The 19,279-nt window shown below is 46.0% G+C and overlaps 1 protein-coding gene across 1 annotated transcript; it reads right to left on the bottom strand.

Moving 5' to 3' along the window:
- Window positions 1-12,367: 12,367 nt before the first annotated feature.
- On the bottom strand, window positions 12,368-13,333 carry LOC127047164 (olfactory receptor 52B2-like). Its single transcript, XM_050945217.1, has one exon. The coding sequence runs from the start codon at window positions 13,331-13,333 to the stop codon at window positions 12,368-12,370; it is 966 nt and encodes a 321-aa protein (XP_050801174.1).
- Window positions 13,334-19,279: the final 5,946 nt, after the last annotated feature.

Below are 19,279 nucleotides of genomic sequence, written 5' to 3'. Positions count from 1 at the left end.
GGTGTGGGGTGGAACCTAATTTATTACCTAGGAAAGGGTTTTATTGACCCAAGTTCTCATTTTGAGATGTTCTATTGGAACCATTTGTTTCCCTGACTCTCTCGTTTCTAGTTAACTCTCCTTTCTTCTTAAATAAACTGACGTCTGTTTTATTAAACCTGCTCACAAGCACCGTATGTTATACAGGAGTGGTGATTTATGTTGCAATTGGTAAACTGGGATATGCTGCTCCTTTCGGGGCAGAGAATCTGAATGTCTGCGAGTAGCCAGTGTCAGGGGCAGGATATCACAGGGGATCAATTCACAGGGGTTCAGAGATGGGGGTGCCCCCTTTGTTTCCATGCAAGGCAAAGACAGGGCTGTTGAGGACAGTATCCCATTGCTGAATCAGGGGGTAACAGGGAGCCGTGAGAACCATCACACTCGTTTTTACCCAGTCTGCCTTTAGTCTCACTTAGTCCTACCATCTTGAAAACCTGTATGTGTGTGTGCGTGTCATGTCGTTGTAGCTCTATCAGTCCCAGGATATTAGAAAGACAAGGTGGGGAGGGAATATCTTTCACTGGACCAACTTCTGCCTGTTCACCTTGAATGGTCTCTTAGAATAGGTGCAAACTACACACACTAAACTATCCGTACCACCTTATTATAGCTGGGACACCCTCAGTGCCTTTCCCACACCTGACGAACTGCTCCATATAGCTCGAAAGTTTGTCACTTTATCTACCCATAGTTGGTCCAATAAAAGATATCTTGTCCCCAACTTGTCTCTTTCTCTGTGTATATGTAAGTCAGTAAGTGACAGAGAGAGGGGAAATGAGGAGCTTTTCTTCCTCTCACTACACTAGAACAATGGTCATGCAAGGCAGTGAAAGATGGTAAATAAAAACAAGGAAATACTCTCCCACAAAACAAGTAATTAGACTGTGGAACTCACTGCTGCAGGATTTTGTTGAGGTCAAGACCTTAGCAAGATTCAAAAAGGGATTGGGCATTTTTCTGGGTATCAAAAGCCCCCATGGTTACCAGAGTTAATGACCACAAATGTTTTGGAAGGGAGATGACCCCTTGGCTCTGGGTTTAAGATAATTTCTGTTAGAGTTACAGTCTTGTGAGCAAGACACAAGAAGTTATTTTTCCACTCTACTCTGTGTGGGTAAGGCCTCAGCTGGAGTATTGTATCTCGTTCTGGGCACTGCATTTCAAGAAAGATGTGGAAAAGATTGGAGAGGATCCAGAGAAGAGCAAAAAGAATGATTAAATGTTTAGAGAACATGACCTATGAAGGAAGGCTGAAAGAATGGGGCTTGTTTAGTTTGGAAAAGAGAAGACTGAGAGGAGACATGATAGCAGTTTTCAGGTATCTAAAAGGGTGTTATAAGGAGGAGGGAGAAAACTTGTTCACCTTAGCCTCTAAGGATAGAACATGAAGCAATGGGCTTAAACTGCAGCAAGGGAGATTTAGGTTGGACATTAGGAAAAAGTTCCTAACTATTGGGGTGATTAAACACTGGTAAAAATTACCTAAGGAGGTTGTGGAATCTCCATCTCTGGAGCTATTTAAGAGTAGGTTAGATAAATGTCTATCAGGGATGGTCTAGACAGTATTTGGTCCTGCCATGAGGGCAGGGGACTGGACTCGATGACCTCTCGAGGTCCCTTCCAGTACTAGAATCTATGAATATATAGGATGCAGGGTGTGAGAGGAAGATTATCCCATCCCATATCCACTCATGAGAGATTCTCACAGCTTCTTCTGAAGCATCTGGCTCTGGCCACTGTGGGAGACAGGCTACTGGGCTCAATGGACCCGACTCTCATCCAATCTGGTGGTTCCCATGTTCCTCCACCAAGGTGCAAAGCTGACCTACTGCACAGCCCCTGTGTACGGTGAGCATTGACATTAAACCAAAAATGGAGCTGGCACTATCCAAAAGTGAGCTGCTGAATTGGGAGGCCTCTTTTCTCTAGCCCCCAACCTGAGACACACCTCAGCCAAGATTTCAAGAGGTGCTGATCTCTCACAGCTCCCACTCTCTGCCACTGGAGTGGCAGGTGCTCAGCAGCTGTGAAAAACCAGACCCTGGATGACACAAGCTCAGCATCCAAACAGGAGTGGCAGATAGGGATGCCAACTTTCTGACTGCAGAGAACTGAACACTTTTGCCTTGCCCCTCCCCTTCTCCAAGGTCCTGCCCCCTGCTCCATCCAACCCTGCTCCCTCCCTCGCTCACTCTCCCCCGCCCTTGCTCACTCGCTCAGGGGCTTGGAGGTGCAGGAGGAGGTGAGGGCTCTGGCTGAGAGTGCAGGATCTGGGGAGGGGCCAAGAATGAAGGGTTTGGAGTATAGGAGGGGTGTCTGGACTGAGGTAGGGGGCTGGGCTGCAGGACAAGTTTTGGGGTGCAGGCAGCACTTACCTCAGACGGCCCCTGGAAGTGTCCTGCATATCCCTCTGGCTCCTAGGCAGAGGCACAGCCAGGAGGCGCTGCATGGTGCGTGCTGTCTCAGTCCAGAGGAGCCAACTCTGCAGATCCCATTGGCCACGATTCCCGGCCAAAGGTAGTTGTGGGGCTGGCACTTGGGGTCAGGAGAATGCGGGGAGCCCCCTGGCTACCCCCCGCCTGTTGCCAGACATGCTGGCTGCTTCTGAAGCCCCTCAGAGCCAGGGTAGGCAGGGAGCCTGCCTTAACCCCGCTGCACCACCGTCCAGATTTTTAAAAGCCAAGTCACAGGTGCTGACCAAAGCCACCAGATAGACTGTCCTGATGGCTTCTGTCAGTGAGGGGCAGAGGCAGAGAATTTCTCTTCTCAGCGCAGACTTGATCAGCGGCAATAGTAAAGGGCGCCAGGAGAGAAGGCTGCCATGGGCCTGTTTGACTCTGCATCCTTACTGTCTGGGCGTCAGGGACCGCAGGTCTTTTGGTTTGGTTTACAGGGCCTTTAGGTGCTACAACTCAGCTCTAACAATGTTGTTTTTTCCTCCTTATTATGTTGTACGTGAGCCTATTCGAGTCTCACAGTTTTGCATGAATACTGTGTGTGTGCCTCAGTTTCCCTGTGTGCTGCACCAATGCCTATGTGGTGGGAATAAGGATGTGAGACTTTTGCTGAGGCCCTTGGGACATGGTGAGGTGGCTCCAGCTGCCTGCTCATAAGCAATAGCTGGTGCTCTTTGTCACCTGAGACGCAGGAGTGGGATGCAACTGGGTGACACTTTGCCCAGGAAATGAGACAAAGACCAGGAGGAGGAGCAACGGGTGTGTTGCAAGTCAGGCCACTGGAAGCTGGGCAATCTGTTGGGGCGGACTTGGAGGGAGAGGAGTCTGGCCTGGAGTCCTCCCAAGATGGACTTTGCTGAAAGTCACTGATTTCTGTGCTAACAAGCTCTGTTCTACACTCTGTTCCTTCGACAAATAAACCTTCTGTTTTACACACTGGCTGAGAGTGACAGCTGACTGCGGAGTCGGGGTGCAGGGCCCTCTGGCTTCCCCACAAACTCCTCCTTCACCTTGGGGGTTTTCACCGTGACTCGGATGATGCGGGGGTTGACGGCGATGACTGGGCAGGCGATGGTGTTCTCTCCGCTGTCAGCCAGGCTTAGTGAGGCTCAGGGAGGGCTTAGGAGAGCCGGAGTGCAGCGGGGAGCCGGGTTTGTTTCACTGTGGTGATAGTTTTAGTATTGTTCTTGCTGCTGTGATCACAGATCTATGAGTGGTGGAGCAAGGTTCTCCAGCAGACCCTTGGCAGAGCTTGGGGATAAAACCCAGATGTCCTGAGTCACAGTCCTGATTCAAAGCCTGTGTGGATTTTGCAGCATTTTATACCTTAAGAGAGCATTCTGTAACCCCCATATTCCTCAGTTATAATTAATTGTGATCTTCCGTAAAAATCATGCAATGTGAGCTATCAAGGGAAAGGTAATGAACTGCTGAAAGCCACTATTCTAGCTAAATATATAGATCTTTTGTGCATATGAAGGTACAAGAATTGTGTTGTCTGGTCATCTCTAAAACATGCTGTAAGTTGCGGGATCAGCCAGATGTTACCTCTCCGAGACAACAACAAGGAAAGTAACCAGTGCTCAGGTGGGGTGTCAAACAGCCTGTCAACAGCCATTGTCCAGCAAGGGAGCTACAATTCAATGACTCACCTGCATGAGGCCACACCAGGGGAACTGCTAAACCTTTCCCAGTGACTCAGCAATGCCTCCAAACATGCCTGGACTGGTGCTCTCCAGGCACATGGGACTGAGGGTATAAAACAGGACACAGGGGCCCCACACTTAGCATTTCTCCTGCCACCACCTACGCTGCAAGAAACAAGGAGACTAAGAAGAATGAAGGGACTGGCCCAGGATTCAAGGGTGAAATCCTTTTCAAGGGTGGGCTGCATAAGTATTAGAATTGCCAACAAATGGAGGGACTTGATCATTCCCCTCTATTCGACACTGGAGAGGCCTCATCTGGAGTTCTGTGTCCAGTTTTGGGCCCCACACTACAAGAAGGATGTGGAAAAGTTGGAGAGTCCAGCAGAGGGCAACAAAAATTACTAGGAAGATGGAGCACATGATTTATGAGGAGAGGCTGAGGGAACTGGGATTATTTAGTCTGCAGAAGAGAAGAATGAGGTGGCATTTGATAGATGCTTTCAACCATCTGAAAGGAGATTCCAAAAACTCATAGACTCATAGAATTTAGGGTCAGAAGGGACCAATATGATCATCTAGTCTGACCTTCTGCACAAAGCAGGCCACAGAATCCTACCCATCTACTTCTATAACAAACCCCTAACCTATGTCTGAGTTATTAAAGTCTTCAAATTGTGGTTTGAAGACCTCAAGCTGCAGAGAATCCACCAGCAAGTGACCCGTGTCCCACGCTGAAGAGGAAGGCGAAAAACCTCCAGGGCCTCTGCCAATCTGCCCCAGAGGAAAATTCCTTCCCGACTCCAAATATGGCGATCAGCTAAACCCTGAGCATGTGGGCAAGACTCACCAGCCAGCACCCAGGAAAGAATTCTCTGCAGTAACTCAGATCCCAACCCATCTAACATCCCATCACAGACCACTGAGCATACTTACGTTCTGATAATCAAAGATCAATTGCCAGAATTAAGCTATCTCATCATACCATCCCTTCCATAAACTTATCAAGCTTAGTCTTAAAGCCAGATATGTCTTTTGCCCCCACTACTCCCCTTGGAAGGCTGTTCCAGAACTTCACTCCTCTAATGGTTAGAAACTTTGATCTAATTTCAAGTCTAAACTTCCTAGTGTCCAGTTTATACCCATTTGATCTTGTGTCTACATTGGTACTAAGCTTAAATAATTCCTCTCCCTCCCTAATATTAATCCCTCTGATATCTTTATAAAGAGCAAGCATATCCCCCCTCAGCCTTCTTTTGGTTAGGCTAAACAAGCCAAGCTCTTTGAGTCTCCTTTCATAAGACAAGTTTTCCATTCCTCGGATGGATGGATCAAGACTGTTCTCAGTGGTGACAGATGACAGAACAAGAAGCAATGGTCTCAAGTTGCAGTGGGGGAGGTCTAGGTTGGATATTAGGAAACACTATTTCACTAGGAGGGCGGTGAAGCACTGGAATGGGTTCCCTAGGGAGGTGGTGGAAACTCCTTCCTTAGAGGTTTTTAAAAAGCCTTGACAGAGCCCTGTCTGGGATGATTCAGTTGGAACTGGTCCTGCTTTGAGCAGGGGATTGGACAAGAACCTCCTGAGGTCCCTTCCAACCCTGAGATTCTATGATTCTGTGATTCTATCATCTGTCTATTATGAACTGCAATATCCAGTGGGGTGAGAAAAAACTGCTTAATCTAGACGTTGCCCAGTCTAACAGGGTTGAGAGTTTAGACGGTGTTCTTACATTTTCTTTTATTTTAGTAACTAATCTGACTGTTTGCCTATCACTTAATAGTTACTTAAAACTATCATTTATGGTCAATGCATTTGTTTTACTGTTTGTATGAAGTGTGTAGCAAAACGTTCCACTTTCCATTGATGAAGTGGTGAAACAATACATGTGCACTGCTCAAGACTGTACATTCCTGATGTACAGTGCTGGGAGATGTGGGGGTCTTGGCTCTGGTGCCTTTCCCTGTGTGATGCATGAGTGGCTCTCTGAACAGTCATGCAATCTAGCAGGCTGTGGGGCTCCACATGCTGTTGTGCTGAGTGATAACAGCACCGGGAGGGGTTTTCTGCTGGTCACTAGCAAAGCATTGTGAGGCACAGGGGGCACAGCGGTCCCGGCTATCCCATCACAGATGTCATTCAGGGTCTACATCTCCCTGCCAGGCAGATACTTCTCCCTGGGGTTACAGGACTGGCCAGGGGAGAAAGGAAGGATCCTTTTCTCTTGTTCTTCAGTGATGTACAGTGGGAGCAAGAGGCAACTAACCTAGAGTTGGTGTGTTACAGGGTCTGTAACTAACTCTCTGCCTCCTTCCTTCCTCCTTGAGCCAGAGGGACCCCCCCACATACACCAGAAGCTATTGGAAAAATGGGGAAAACTAAACAGGCTGTGAACTTCCAGTTCATTGAGGTACAAACCTCCATCGGGGTAGGGGTAGGGTTTGGGTTAGGGTTACAAAACAGAAGCTACTGGAAAAATGTAGAAAATTAAACAGGTTGTGAATTTACAGTTCACTGAGATGCACACATCAATTGAGGGATGTCCAGGACAATTGGAAAAAGGCTAATGTAGTGCCCATCTTTAAAAAAAGGAAGAAGGAAAATCTGGGGAACTACAGCCTCACCTCAGTCCCTGGAAAAGTCATGGAGCAGGTCCTCAAGGAAACCATTTTGAAACACTTTGAGGAGAGGAAGGTGATCAGGAATAGTCAACATGGATTCACCAAGGGCAAGTCATGCCTGACCAACCTGATTGCCTTCTATGATGAGATAACTGGCTCTGTGGATTTGGGGAAAGTGGTGGATGAGATATATCTTTCAGAGTGGCAGTTGTGTTAGTCTGTATCAGCAGAAACAACAAGGAGTCCTTGTGCCACCTTAGAGATTAACACCTTTATTTGGGCATAAGCTTTCGTGGGCTAGAATCCACTTCATCAGATGCATGGAGTGGAAAACACAAAAGCAGATATATTTATACATAGTACATGAAAAGATGAGAGTTGGCTTACCAGGTGGGGGATCAGACTAACAAGACAATTTAATTATCAGCAGAATACCAAGGGAGGGAAAATCACTTTTGAAGTGGTAATGAGGGTGGCCCATTTCAAACAGTTGACATGAAAGTATGAGTAACTGTAGGGGAAAATTGGTAAGGCAAAATTAAGTTTTGTAATGACCCATCTGTGACGGGTTGGATCACAGATACTCCCTTGGGGCTGCCAACTAATGTCCCAAGATTACTTCTGCCCCTGCCTTCCCTGTCTTCCCATATTGGGACTTCAGTGCCCTGCCTGGTTTGAGCCAGACCCGCTAGTGTGCAGCAAACCCCGTCCCAGGTCTGACCCATATCCCCTAATAGCTGTAGTCTTAATTGAAATCAGGTTAAGAAGTGTTCCTATCTTTAACACTCAGATGCTCAAACCCCAAATAAATCCATTTTACCCTGTATAAAGCTTATACAGGGTAAACTCATCAATTGTTCGCCCTCTATAACACTGATAGAGAGATATGCAAAGCTGTTTGCACCCCCCACAGGTATTAATAAATACTCTGGGTTAATTAATAAGTAAAAAGTGATTTTATTAAATACAGAAAGTAGGATTTAAGTGGTTCCAAGTAGTAACAGACAGAACAAATTGAATTACCAAGCAAAATAAAATAAAACACACAAGTCTAAACCTAATGCAGTAAGAAAAATGAATAGAGATAAAATCTCACCCTCAGAGATGTTTCAGTAAGCTTCTGTCACAGACTAGACACCTTCCTAGTCTAGGCACAATCCTTTCCCCTGGTACAGCTCTTGTTCCAACTCTGGTGGTAGCTAGGGGATTCCTCATGATTGACGCCTCTTTTATTCTGTTCCACCCACTTAAACATCTTTTGCATAAGGCGGGAATCCTTTTGCCTCTCTCTGGGTTCCCACCTGCTCCTTCTCAGTGGAGAAACATCAGGTTAAAGATGGATTCCAGTTCAGGTGACATGATCACATATCACTTTAAGACGTCATTACCCACTTGCCAGCCCCCAGTATATAGGAAGACTTACAAGTAAAACAGAGCCATCTTTACAGTCAATTGTCCTGATTAATGGGAGACATTAAGATTCCAAATCAACATTAATGGCCCACACTTTGCATAACTACAATAAGACCTCAGAGTTATATTTCATATTTCTAGTTTCAGATACAAGTGATACATTTATTCAAATAGGATGACCACGCTCAGTAGATTATACGCTTTGTAATGATACCTTACAAGAGACCTTTTGCATGAAGCATATTTTAGTTACATTATATTCACACTCATCAGCATACTTTCATAACATCACATAGATTGAAACATCACACAATCCACTCCCAGTCTTTATTCAGGCCTAATTTGATAGTGTCCGGTTTGCAAATTAATTCCAGTTCTGCAGTTTCAACTTAGAGTCTGTTTTTGAAGATTTTTTATTGAAGAATTGCCACTTTTAAGTCCGTTATTGAATGACCAGGGAGGTTGAAGTGTTCTTCTATGTTTTTGAATGTTGTAATTCCTGATGACAGATTTGTGTCCATTTATTCTTTTGCGTAGAGACTGTCCGATTTGTCCAATATACATGGCAAAGGGGCATTGCTGGCGCATGATGGCATATATCACATTGGTAGATGTGCAGGTGAACGAGCCCCTGATGTTGTGGCTGATGTGGTTAGGTCCTATGATGGTGTCCCTTGAATAGATATGCAGACAGAGTTGGCACCGGGGTTTGTTGCAGGGTTTGGTTCCTGGATTAGTGTTTTTGTTCTGTGGGGTGCACTTGCTGGTGAGTATTTGCTTCAGGTTAGGGGGCTGTCTGTAAGTGAGGACTGGCCTGTCTCCCAAGGTCTGTGAGAATAAGGGATCGTCCTTCAGGATAGGTTGCAGATCCTTGATGATGTGCTGGAGAGGTTTTAGTTGGGGGCTGTAGGTGACGGTTAGTGGCTTTAGATATTTTGACTTTAGAAAAGCTTTTGATATGGTCTCCCACAGTGTTCGTCCCACCAAGTGAAAGAAATACGGGTTGCATGAATGGACTATAAGGTGGATATAAAGCTGGCTAGATCGTCGGGCTGAATGGGTAAAGATCAACAGCTCAATGTCTAGTTGGCAGTTGGTATCAAGCGGAGTGCCCCAGGGGTTGGTTCTGGGGCCAGTTTTGTTCAACATTTTCATTAATGATCTGGATGATGGAATGGATTGCACCGTCAGCAAGTCTGCAGATAGCACTAAGCTGGGGGGAGAGGTAGAAACGGTGGAGGGTAGGGGTACGGTCCAGAGTGACCTAGACAAATTAGAGGATTGGGCCAAAAGAAATCTGATGAGGTTCAAGAAGGAGAAGTGCAGAGTCCTTCCCTTAGGATGGAAGAATCCCAGGCATTTCTACAGGCTGGGGACCAACTGGCTAAGCGACAGTTCTGCAGAAAAGGACCTGGGGATTACAGTGGATGAGAAGCTGGATATGAGTTGACAGTGCACCCTTCTTTCCAAGAAGGATAATGGGACATTGGGCCGCATTCGTAGGAGCATTGCTAGCAGATCAAGGGAAGTGATTATTCTCCTCTATTTGGCACTGGAAAGGACACATCTGGAGTAATGGGTCCAATTTTGGGCCCCCTACTACAGAACAGATGTGGGCAAATTGGAGAGAGTCCAGTGGAGAGCAAGAGAAATGATTAGGGAGCAGGGGCACATGATTTATGAGGAGAGGCTGAGGGAACTGTGCTTGTTTAGTTTGCAGAAGAAAAGAATAAGGCGGGATTTGATAGCAGCCTTCAACTACCTGAAAGGGAGTTCCAAAGACGAAGGAGCTTGGCTGTTGTCAGTGGTGGCAGATGACAGAACAAGGAGCAATGGTCTCAGGTTGCAGTGGGGGAGGTCTAAGTTGGATATTTGGAAAAACTATTTCACTAGGAGGGTGGTGAAGCACTGGAATGGGTTACCTGAGGAGGTGGTAAAATCTCTATCCTTAGAGGTTTTTAAGGCCCTGCTTGACAAAGCCCTGGCTAGGATGATTTAGTTGGGGTTGGTCCTGCTTTGAGCAGGTGGTTGGATTAGATGACTGTCTGAGGTCTCTTCCAACCCTAATCTTCGAAACAAAGCGTAGGAATAAATGGTCCATTTTCACAATAGAGTAAGGTAAACAACAAAGTCCCCCCATGGATCTATATTGGGACCAGTGCTGTTCAACACATTCCTTAATGATCTGGAAAAGAGAGTGAACAGTGAAGTGGCAAAGTTTGCAAGGATACAAAATCATTCGAGATAGTTAAATCGAAAGTTGACTGAGAAAAGTTACAAAGAGATCTCACAAAACTGGATGACTGGGCAACAAAATGGGAGGTGAAATTCAGCATTGATAAGTGCAAAATGATGTGCACTAGAAAAAATAATCCTAACTTCACATAAATAAGGATGGGGTCTAAATTAGCTATTGCCATTCAATAAAGAGATCATAGAGTCACCGTGGACAGTTCTCTGATAACTTTTGCTCTAGGCACAGCTGTGGTCAAAAAGGCTAATAGACTGTTAAGAATCATTAGAAAATGGAGAGAAAATATCATATTGCCAGTGTATAAATCCATGGTACACCCACATCTTCAGTAGTGTGTCCAGTTGTAGCAGCCACATCTCAAAAAAGTTATTGTGTAACTTGCAACAGTTCGGAGAAGGGCAACAAAAAATGAATAAAGGTATAGAATGGTTTCCATGTGAGGAGAGACTAAAAAGTCTTAGATTGTTCAGCTTAGAAGAGACAACTAAAGGGGGATATGACAAAGGTCTATAAAATCATGTTATTTACTTATATACACAATGCAAAAGCCAAGGGTTACCTGACAAAGTAAATAAACAGTATATTTAATAAAAACAAGAGAAAGTATTTTTTTTCATGGAGCACAGAGCTAACCTGTGGAACTCATTGCCAGGGGATGTTGTGGTGGCCAAAGGATTAAAAAAAGAATTAGATAAGTTAATGGGGGATAGGTCCATCAATGGCTATAAGCCAAGATGGTTGGGGATGCAAGCCCTTGCTGCTGGTGTCACAAAACCTCTGACCACCAGAAACCAGGATGAGCTGAGAGGGGATGGATCACTTGATGTTTGTCCTGTTCTGTTCACCCACCCTAAGCACCTGGCACTAGCAATTGTTGGAAAATGGGACACTGCGCTAGCTGGACCTTTGGCCTGACCCAGTATATACCGTTCTTATGTTCTTATCAGACATTTCTTCTCAACAGCTGCAGGAATGGAAGGTGAGAATAAAGGAAAAAAGATTCCCACAGCATTTCTGCTGGATGTTGTGTCACGTTAGCAGAAGGTCAAACAAGCCTCCAAGCCCCAGAAGGAGTCGGCAAGTTCTCCTCAGCAGCAAAACATTCCTTAGCACGAGGTAAGAAACAGCTAATCACACACACACGATTCTATTCTTCCTCTATCTCTCCCACAGTCATGAGGATCAGAGATCATGTGCAAATGAGCCCCTCGCCCAGGCACCAGGCCACAGGACCCCCTGGCCTCTCTCCCACCCAGCCACCCCTACGAAGCCACGAGTGTAGGGAAGAGAGCGAGATCAGCATGGGGAAGCCGAGCCCATCCATGCAAAATATGCCATGAGGCAGCAAAACACAAGGTACATGGAACACAGGCCTTGGATACGGAATGGGGGACGGAGGCCGGCAAAGCTGTGACCCTGAGAAGGATTTAGGAGTTTGAGAAGGAAAGAAACTAACCCAAGGTGACACAGCAGGTTTGTGCCAGAACCAACACTAGAGCCCTTGTCTTTCAATGTGCAGCCCAGTGCACTTCCCACTGGCCTATGGCATAGCTCCCTTAGCTGCTGCTCTCTGTTTCCATTAAGAGTCCAGCTCAGCTGCAGTTTGTCAGACAGGAGATGCACACACTGTGCTCTCGTGTATGCTGATGTTTACCTTTGTTCTTCTTGTTTTGCTATTTCCCTTCAATTTTAAACAAGTCTCACTTGGTCTGGCTGCCTTCTGTGGCAGTGTGCAGTGTTGTTGTACCATGTTAGTCGCAGGATATTAGAGAGACAAAGTGGGGGAGTAAAGAGCTTTCATTGGACCCAAATTCTGTTGATGAGAGACCAGCTTTCGAGCTTACACAGTGTAAGTACATAGTAAAAATACCCCTAGAGTTCTAATGAAAACTTGGCTTTAATTTCCAAGTCTCAAAGCATTTTGTGTTCCTCCTTTAGCTCGGTACCGAGCTTCTGCTCCAGCATCGATAAAAGACATTGATCACCCGTTTCAGGATCTCTTTTGTTGTCACCCCATAAACGATGGGATTTAACATGGGGGGAATGAGCACATAGAGGTTGGCCAATAGGTTGACAATATAACCCGGGATGATGTGCCCAAACTGGTGTGCTAAAGAGGAGAAAACAGCTGGAACGTAGAACATCAGTATGACACAGACATGGGAGCCGCAGGTGCGGAGAGCCTTGAGCCGGGCTTCCTTGGAGGGGAGCAGGAAGACGGCTCTGAGGATCAGCCCATATGATACAGCAATGAGCACAATATCTGAACCAATTACTAAAATAGCCACAGCTACACCATACCAGACGTGGACTGTGATGTCGTCGCAGGCCAGCCGGGCTATGATCATATGCTCACAATAGGTATGAGGCAGGAGGTTGGTTCTGCAGAACTTCAGCTGTTTCATGAGAACTATGAGAGGAAAAATGATACAGAAACTTCTTGTGACAACTACCAGCCCCATCTTCCCGATCACAGACTTGGTTAGTATGATGGTGTATCTCAGGGGGTCACAGATGGCAACGTACCGATCAAATGCCATAGCCAGTAGGATGGCCGACTCGGCAATAAAACTGACATGTATGAAAAACATCTGGGTCAGGCAGGCAGCAAAAGAAATTTCCCCTGCTCTAAACCAGAAGACAGCCAGCATTTTGGGCACTGTTGTGGTAGATAACAGCAGATCAGCAGCGGCCAGCATGGATACGAATAGATACATGGGCTCATGGAGGCTTTGTTCTGTGAATATGATGAATAGTAGGAGAGAGTTCGCAAAAAGTGACCCAACGTAAATAAGACAGAAGGGGATGGCGATCCAGAAATGAGACAGCTCTGTACCTGGGATACCAGTCAGGATGTACGTTACAGGGTCAAAAACAGTGTGATTGTCAGCTGGCATCATTTACCATCACTTGGATCTTCTATTCAGTTTCCTGTAACTAACAGCAAAAGAGAAAATCAGTGAGAACTCCAGTGTCAGCGAGGACTGGAATGCATTTGTTGACAGAATCATAGATACCATCAAAAACTTTGCTATGTGACAACTGCCTGTCATGTGTGACAGTAAATCCAGAAACACATTTGTACTGGGGAACTGTGGTAGGAAGAGAGCCTGAGACATAAGCCCTTGTGTTAGAGGCCTAGTGTGAGATGTGAAGCCTGAGCTAAAGTAATCAAAGTCTTGTTGATATAAAGCAAAATTAGGTTGTGAGCTACAGGCAGGCCCTGCTCACAGAATCTGGCTAGCACAGGGCTGATATTTCAAATGCACACATTTCTAAGAGGTGCTGGGCACAGAGCACTCAGGCAAACACATTCCAGAAGGGTGGTACCAGAACATTTCCATACCAACACCTTCCCTAAAGATAAGAGGAACACAATGACCAATCCTAAATATAAGGTCAGGATGACAGTGTGATGGGAAAAGATGTACAAAGTGATGAGTGGTATCCAGCTACGACAGAGGGTGTCAATTAACTACATTAGAGGGTCAGTATGTAACTTGTTTGTATTGATGTATGAAATGGAGCCTCAAAGGGAGTGTCTCTGTCTATCCTAGGGAGGAATGGAAAGTCCCACTGTTCACTGGTCCATTCTTACTGGCATACATGTATTAGTGGTCTACTAGAGTCTGCAGGATACTAGTACCGTGCTTTGTCGACAATAAAGCTGGCTGGGTGCCTTCGTACCTTAACAGTCCCACCCGTCAACATTATAGTTACCAGTCCAGAGTCCAGAGCAACCTAGTAGCCAACTAGGTTGATCGCAGGTAGGAAGGACCCAGGTTCTGCCATTCGTGACACGATGCTCTGGGAAAGTCTTGGCAGGATGAACCAAAAATCTTATGGCAAGGCACGCTGTTTATATAGTGATGTTCCTTCATTGGGACCATCATGCTGTAATCAATCGTCATTTGACGAGAGCTTGTTTCCTTAAATCATTTTTCTTATTTTTTAGCTTATTCCTTCATCAGTCTCTAGGGGAGTTACCCCATGCTGGTTTTGATCACAGCTGTTTGGTCATGATTGTTAGGTGCCTGCCTCATCTTTAGAGTCGTTAATCTGCCCTCCTTTGACATCTCAACAGGGGCACGTTGCAATCTCCTGGTGCCTTTACGTCTGTCCTTGGTTCCTCCCTAGAAGGCCCAGTGATGGCCTTCACACTTATCTTCTAACACACACACAACAGTCATTGTATTCTTTTACTTATTACAAAATGTTAATTTTAAACCTATAGCCTAAAGGTCTATTACTGCCTCGAAATCAGCCTTAAACACAAGATTCTGGCTGATGAATCTTTACCAATGGCACACGAGGCCTTTCCTTTCTGATTTCAGAAAGGGTGGCTGGCAGAATATGGTCAAAACATATCATACATCAATACCTTTCTTACATGCTACATTATTATTCTTTATTCTTCATTCTAAACTATACAAAATACAGCCATAAAATCCGAGTAGTACAGTGGTCATTGGGTGGTTCGCTCAAGGTCTGTTGTGCCAGCTGTCTGAACAGAGCTGGGACAGGACACAACGAGAACACACACACATTCACAGCCAAACATTTTGCCACACTGGTGACACACGACAAGTTACTTACTGCCCCTCTGATGTAACATCTCCATTCCAGAAGAGGGAAGATGGTTTGGGTGTGTCTGGCCCCAGGTGAAGCAGGGCGCGTCCTCCTGGTGTTGCTGTCACAGCACAATCTCTCCTTCCATTTGCTACAGTCACTCTCAGGGCTCCAACGGTGACTGTGAATGTGAGTTAAAGCAGCAACACGACTGGTTCTTCTAGCACCTATCTCAGTTTCACACTCACCACTGCAGAGTCAGGCCCAGTTTATAATGGGGTGAGAGCAGAACCTCTTTCCTTCACAATCCTCCTGCTGGATCCTACTGGCTCTGAGGCCTTGACCCAACCAACACTCAAGCCCACAAGTAAATTCATTCTCAAGTAACTCCCATTGACTTTTATGAACGTACTCACATGAGCAAAGTTCAGAATTTGGTCCTTAATATGTGGGACAATCTCAGTTAAGGACTGGTCTGCACTACAGACCTATATCAGGATAACTACGTTGCTCAGGGGTATGAAAAATCCTCGCATGTGAGCGACATAGATATACCAACCTGACCCCTTGTGTAGACATAGCTACAGCCTCTCGGGGAGGAGGATTAACTACGCTACCGGGGAGCTCTCCCCCATCAGCGCAGAGTGTCTCCACTAACTCACCACAGTGGTGCAGCTGTGCGAACGCAGCATTTTAAGCCTAGCTGAGTTGGTAGCTCTGCTCCAGAGAACTACAGCTGCAGCAGGTGTAGGGGGACCAGACGTCCTGTTTTTAAAGGGACAGTCCAGTATTTAAGCCCTCCTGCAGGTGCTCCAACTTGTTCTTAAAACAGGTAAATTGTCTCATATTTTCCATCAGTACTGGCCGGTCCTGCTGCTGGCCAGATCCCTGCTTCCCAGATGCCCGCCTACTAGCAGTGAGTGCAGGGGTCCTGTGGCCGACGATGGGGCTGGGTGTGCAGGGCTGGTGGCAGGGCGAAGATGCAGCACATGGGACCGGCCGCTCCCCAGCAGCCTGGCCGACAAGCTCCTTCCTTCCCCCAGGAAAGCCCAAGACCCTCTGTCCTGGGGCGCTGGCCAGGAGGTTCTGAGACCTGCATGTGCCAAAGCCCCGCACAGCGCTGGTATGAGGCAGCCTCTCCACCTCTCAGCTAAGCTCTGGAGTGGCGGGGGGGGGGCAGGTGGGGTGCAGTCTCCAGCCTGTTCATGCCCTGAAACTGCAGGCTTCACAGCAGCCCCTGGGACAGGGGCTTAACACCCTCTTTATCCCCAGCCCTCAAACTTGAGTCCTGCCCCTGGGGGTGAGGGTCTGCTCCATCTCCTAGGCATCCTCCCCTACTGAGCCAGCTCTCTGGCCCGGATCACTGAAGACTCTGCAGTCAAGTTCCCTTAGCCCTGGTGCACAATGCCTCCCTGGGGCTTAACCCCTTCCTGCCCTCGCTCTAGTCAGGGGACAAGAGGCAGGTGGGTTACATCATGGCCAGCAGCAGCCTGGAGGTTTCAGCTTCCTTTTGATACTGTGCTGGCAGGAAGGAACAAGCTGTTTCCAGCCAAGGGATGGTGGAGGAAGGGAGGGGGAAGAGAAGAGATGAGCTCTGCAAAGACACCAGACAGGTCATCTTCACGGCTGAGGATGTGAGGGAGATTCTCAAACCTGAGCTGTGCTTTTTAGGTGACAAATCTGATGAACTGTCCCAGATTGGCATGTCATTAGAGAAGATTTTGGAATAAATTAATGAATTAAACAGCAATAAGACACCAGGCCCAGATGGGATTCACCCAAGAGTTCTGAAGGAACTCAAATGTGAAATTGTAGAATTACTAACTGTAGTCTGTAACTATCATTTAAATCAGCTTCTGTACCAAATGACTGGAGAACAGATAATGTGACACCAATTTTTTAAAAAGGGCTCCAGAGGTGATACTGACAATTACTGGCCAGTAAGCTTGACTTCAGTACCAGGAAAACTGGTTGAAACAATAGTAAAGAACCGTATTGTCAGAAGTATAGATTAACATAATTTGTTGGGAAGAGTCAACATGTTTTTTCTAAAGGGAAATTAAGCCTTGCCAATCTGCTAGAATTATTTGATGGGGTCAACAAGCATGTGGACAAAGGGGATCCAGTGAATATAGTGTACTTAGATTTTCAGAAAGCCTTTGACAAGGTCTCTCGCCAAAGGCTCTTCAGCAAAGTAAGCTGTCATGGGTAAGAGGAAAGGTCCTCTCATGGATCAGTAATTGGTTAAAAGATAGGAAACAAAGGGTAGGAATAAAAGATCAGTTTTCAGAATGGTGAGAGGTAAATAGTGTGTCCCCCATGGGTCTGTACGGGGACCAGTCCTATTCAACATATTCATAAGCGGTCTATAAAAAGGGACAAACAGTGAAGTGGCAAATTTTGCAGATGATACAAAACTACTCAAGATACTTAAGACCCAGGCAGACTGCAAAGAGCTACAAAAAGATCTCTCAAAATTGGGTGACTGGACAAGAAAATGGCAATTGAATTTCAATATTGATAAATGCAAAGTAATGCACATTTGAAAACCTAATCTCAACTATACCTATAAAATGATGGGGTCTAAATTAGCTGTTACCACTCAAGAAAGAGACCTTTGAGTCATTATGGGTAGTTCTCTGAAAACATCCACTCAGTGTGCAGCAGCACCAAAAAAGCTAACAGAATCTTGGGAATCATTAAGAAATAGATAGATAATAAGACAGAAAATATTATCTTGCCTATATACAAATCCATGATACGCTCATATCTTGAATACTGTGTGCAGATGTGGTAGTCTGATCTCAAAAAAGATATATGGGAATTAGAAAAGGTTCAGAAAAGAGCAACAAAATGATTAGGGGATGGAACGGCTTCCATATGAGAAGAGATTAATTAGACAAGAGATTAATTAGACCGGGATTTATCAGCTTGGAAAAGAGACATGTAAGAAAAGATCTTATTAAGATCTATAAAATCATGACTAGTGTGTAGAAAGTAAATAAAGAAGTGCTATTTACTCATTCTCATAACTCACGAACCAGAGATTACCATATGAAATTAATAGGCAGTAATTTAAAAACAAACAAAAATAATTTTTTTTCACACAATGCACAGTCAGCCTTGGGAACTCCTTGTCAGAGGATGCTGTGAAGGCCAAGACTATAACAGGGTTCAAAAAAGAACTAGATAAGTTGATGGAGGATAGGTCCATCAATGGCTATTAGCCACAAGATGGGCAGGGATGGAGACCCTAGAGTCTGTTGGCCAGAAGCTGGTTGAATGGGCCACAGGGGATTGATTACCCGATGATTCCCTTTTCTGTTCACTCCCTCTTGAGCAGGATACTGGGCTAGATGAACCTTTGGTCTCATCCAATACGGCCATTCTTATGGTCTCATCCCTTCCTCCCCCCACACTCCCCCGTCGCTGGAAGCAGCTCCTGTCCCTTCCCTCCCGCACTGTGTGGAAAGGCTGCTGCTGGAAAGATTCTGGTGTGAACCTGGCAGAAATCTGGGGCAGGGGGTATGTGACCTTGATTCCCCCCCACATGTTGCCCTGGGAAGACATAGTGCGAGGTAACAGGGGAGGCAGGAGCGTTCCGCACAGGGAGGGTCAGGTTGGGTGGTCGGTCACCCCCCTTCTGTGACAGAGATGTACAGGAGTGTGTGTGTGTCACCTCTCCCCATGTGTGTGTGTGGGGGGTTAGGACTGTGTGTGTCACCCCTCCCTGTGTGAACCCTAAAGCCTTAAAGAGAAGAAGGTAATTATAAAGAATCTAACTATGCAGTAGTTGTTTTTAACAGGTCCTCAGTCAACTTGATGTTAATTTGAACATTTGCACTGCATAGTTCTGATTGATTGCCATGGAGCTCCCTTGAATACGAGCAATTTTACCCGGTGTCCTGCATTCAGCATAGGGAGAGGAGGTCACCCTAAGTAGATGGGACATCACTATCTAAGCAGCCCTGATAATCGGCTGCTCCTGGGTTTTACAGTTCAGACATTCACAGCTAAGCTTCTTGAAACCAGCTAATTTCTGCCAATTGGAAGGGACCCAGTCCTGGAGTCCTTATGGAGTTAGTGGAAGTGTTGCCTGAGTGAAGGCCTCGAGATTTGGGGTGTAGAATATTACAGGGTCTCAGTAGTTTTACTCTGAACAGTCACATAACCTAGAACGACCCAGTACAGAGCCCATTGAGTTCAACAACAAGACCCCAGTGATGTCCGTGGGAGTGGATCAGGGTAACCCGGTGACCTCTTCCCAGCACCCAACC

The sequence above is a fragment of the Gopherus flavomarginatus genome, chromosome 1, assembly GCF_025201925.1.
Source record: "Gopherus flavomarginatus isolate rGopFla2 chromosome 1, rGopFla2.mat.asm, whole genome shotgun sequence".
NCBI lineage: Eukaryota > Metazoa > Chordata > Testudines > Testudinidae > Gopherus > Gopherus flavomarginatus.
The sequence above is the reverse complement of the archived record's forward strand: the minus strand, read 5'-3'. Positions and strand labels throughout refer to the sequence as shown.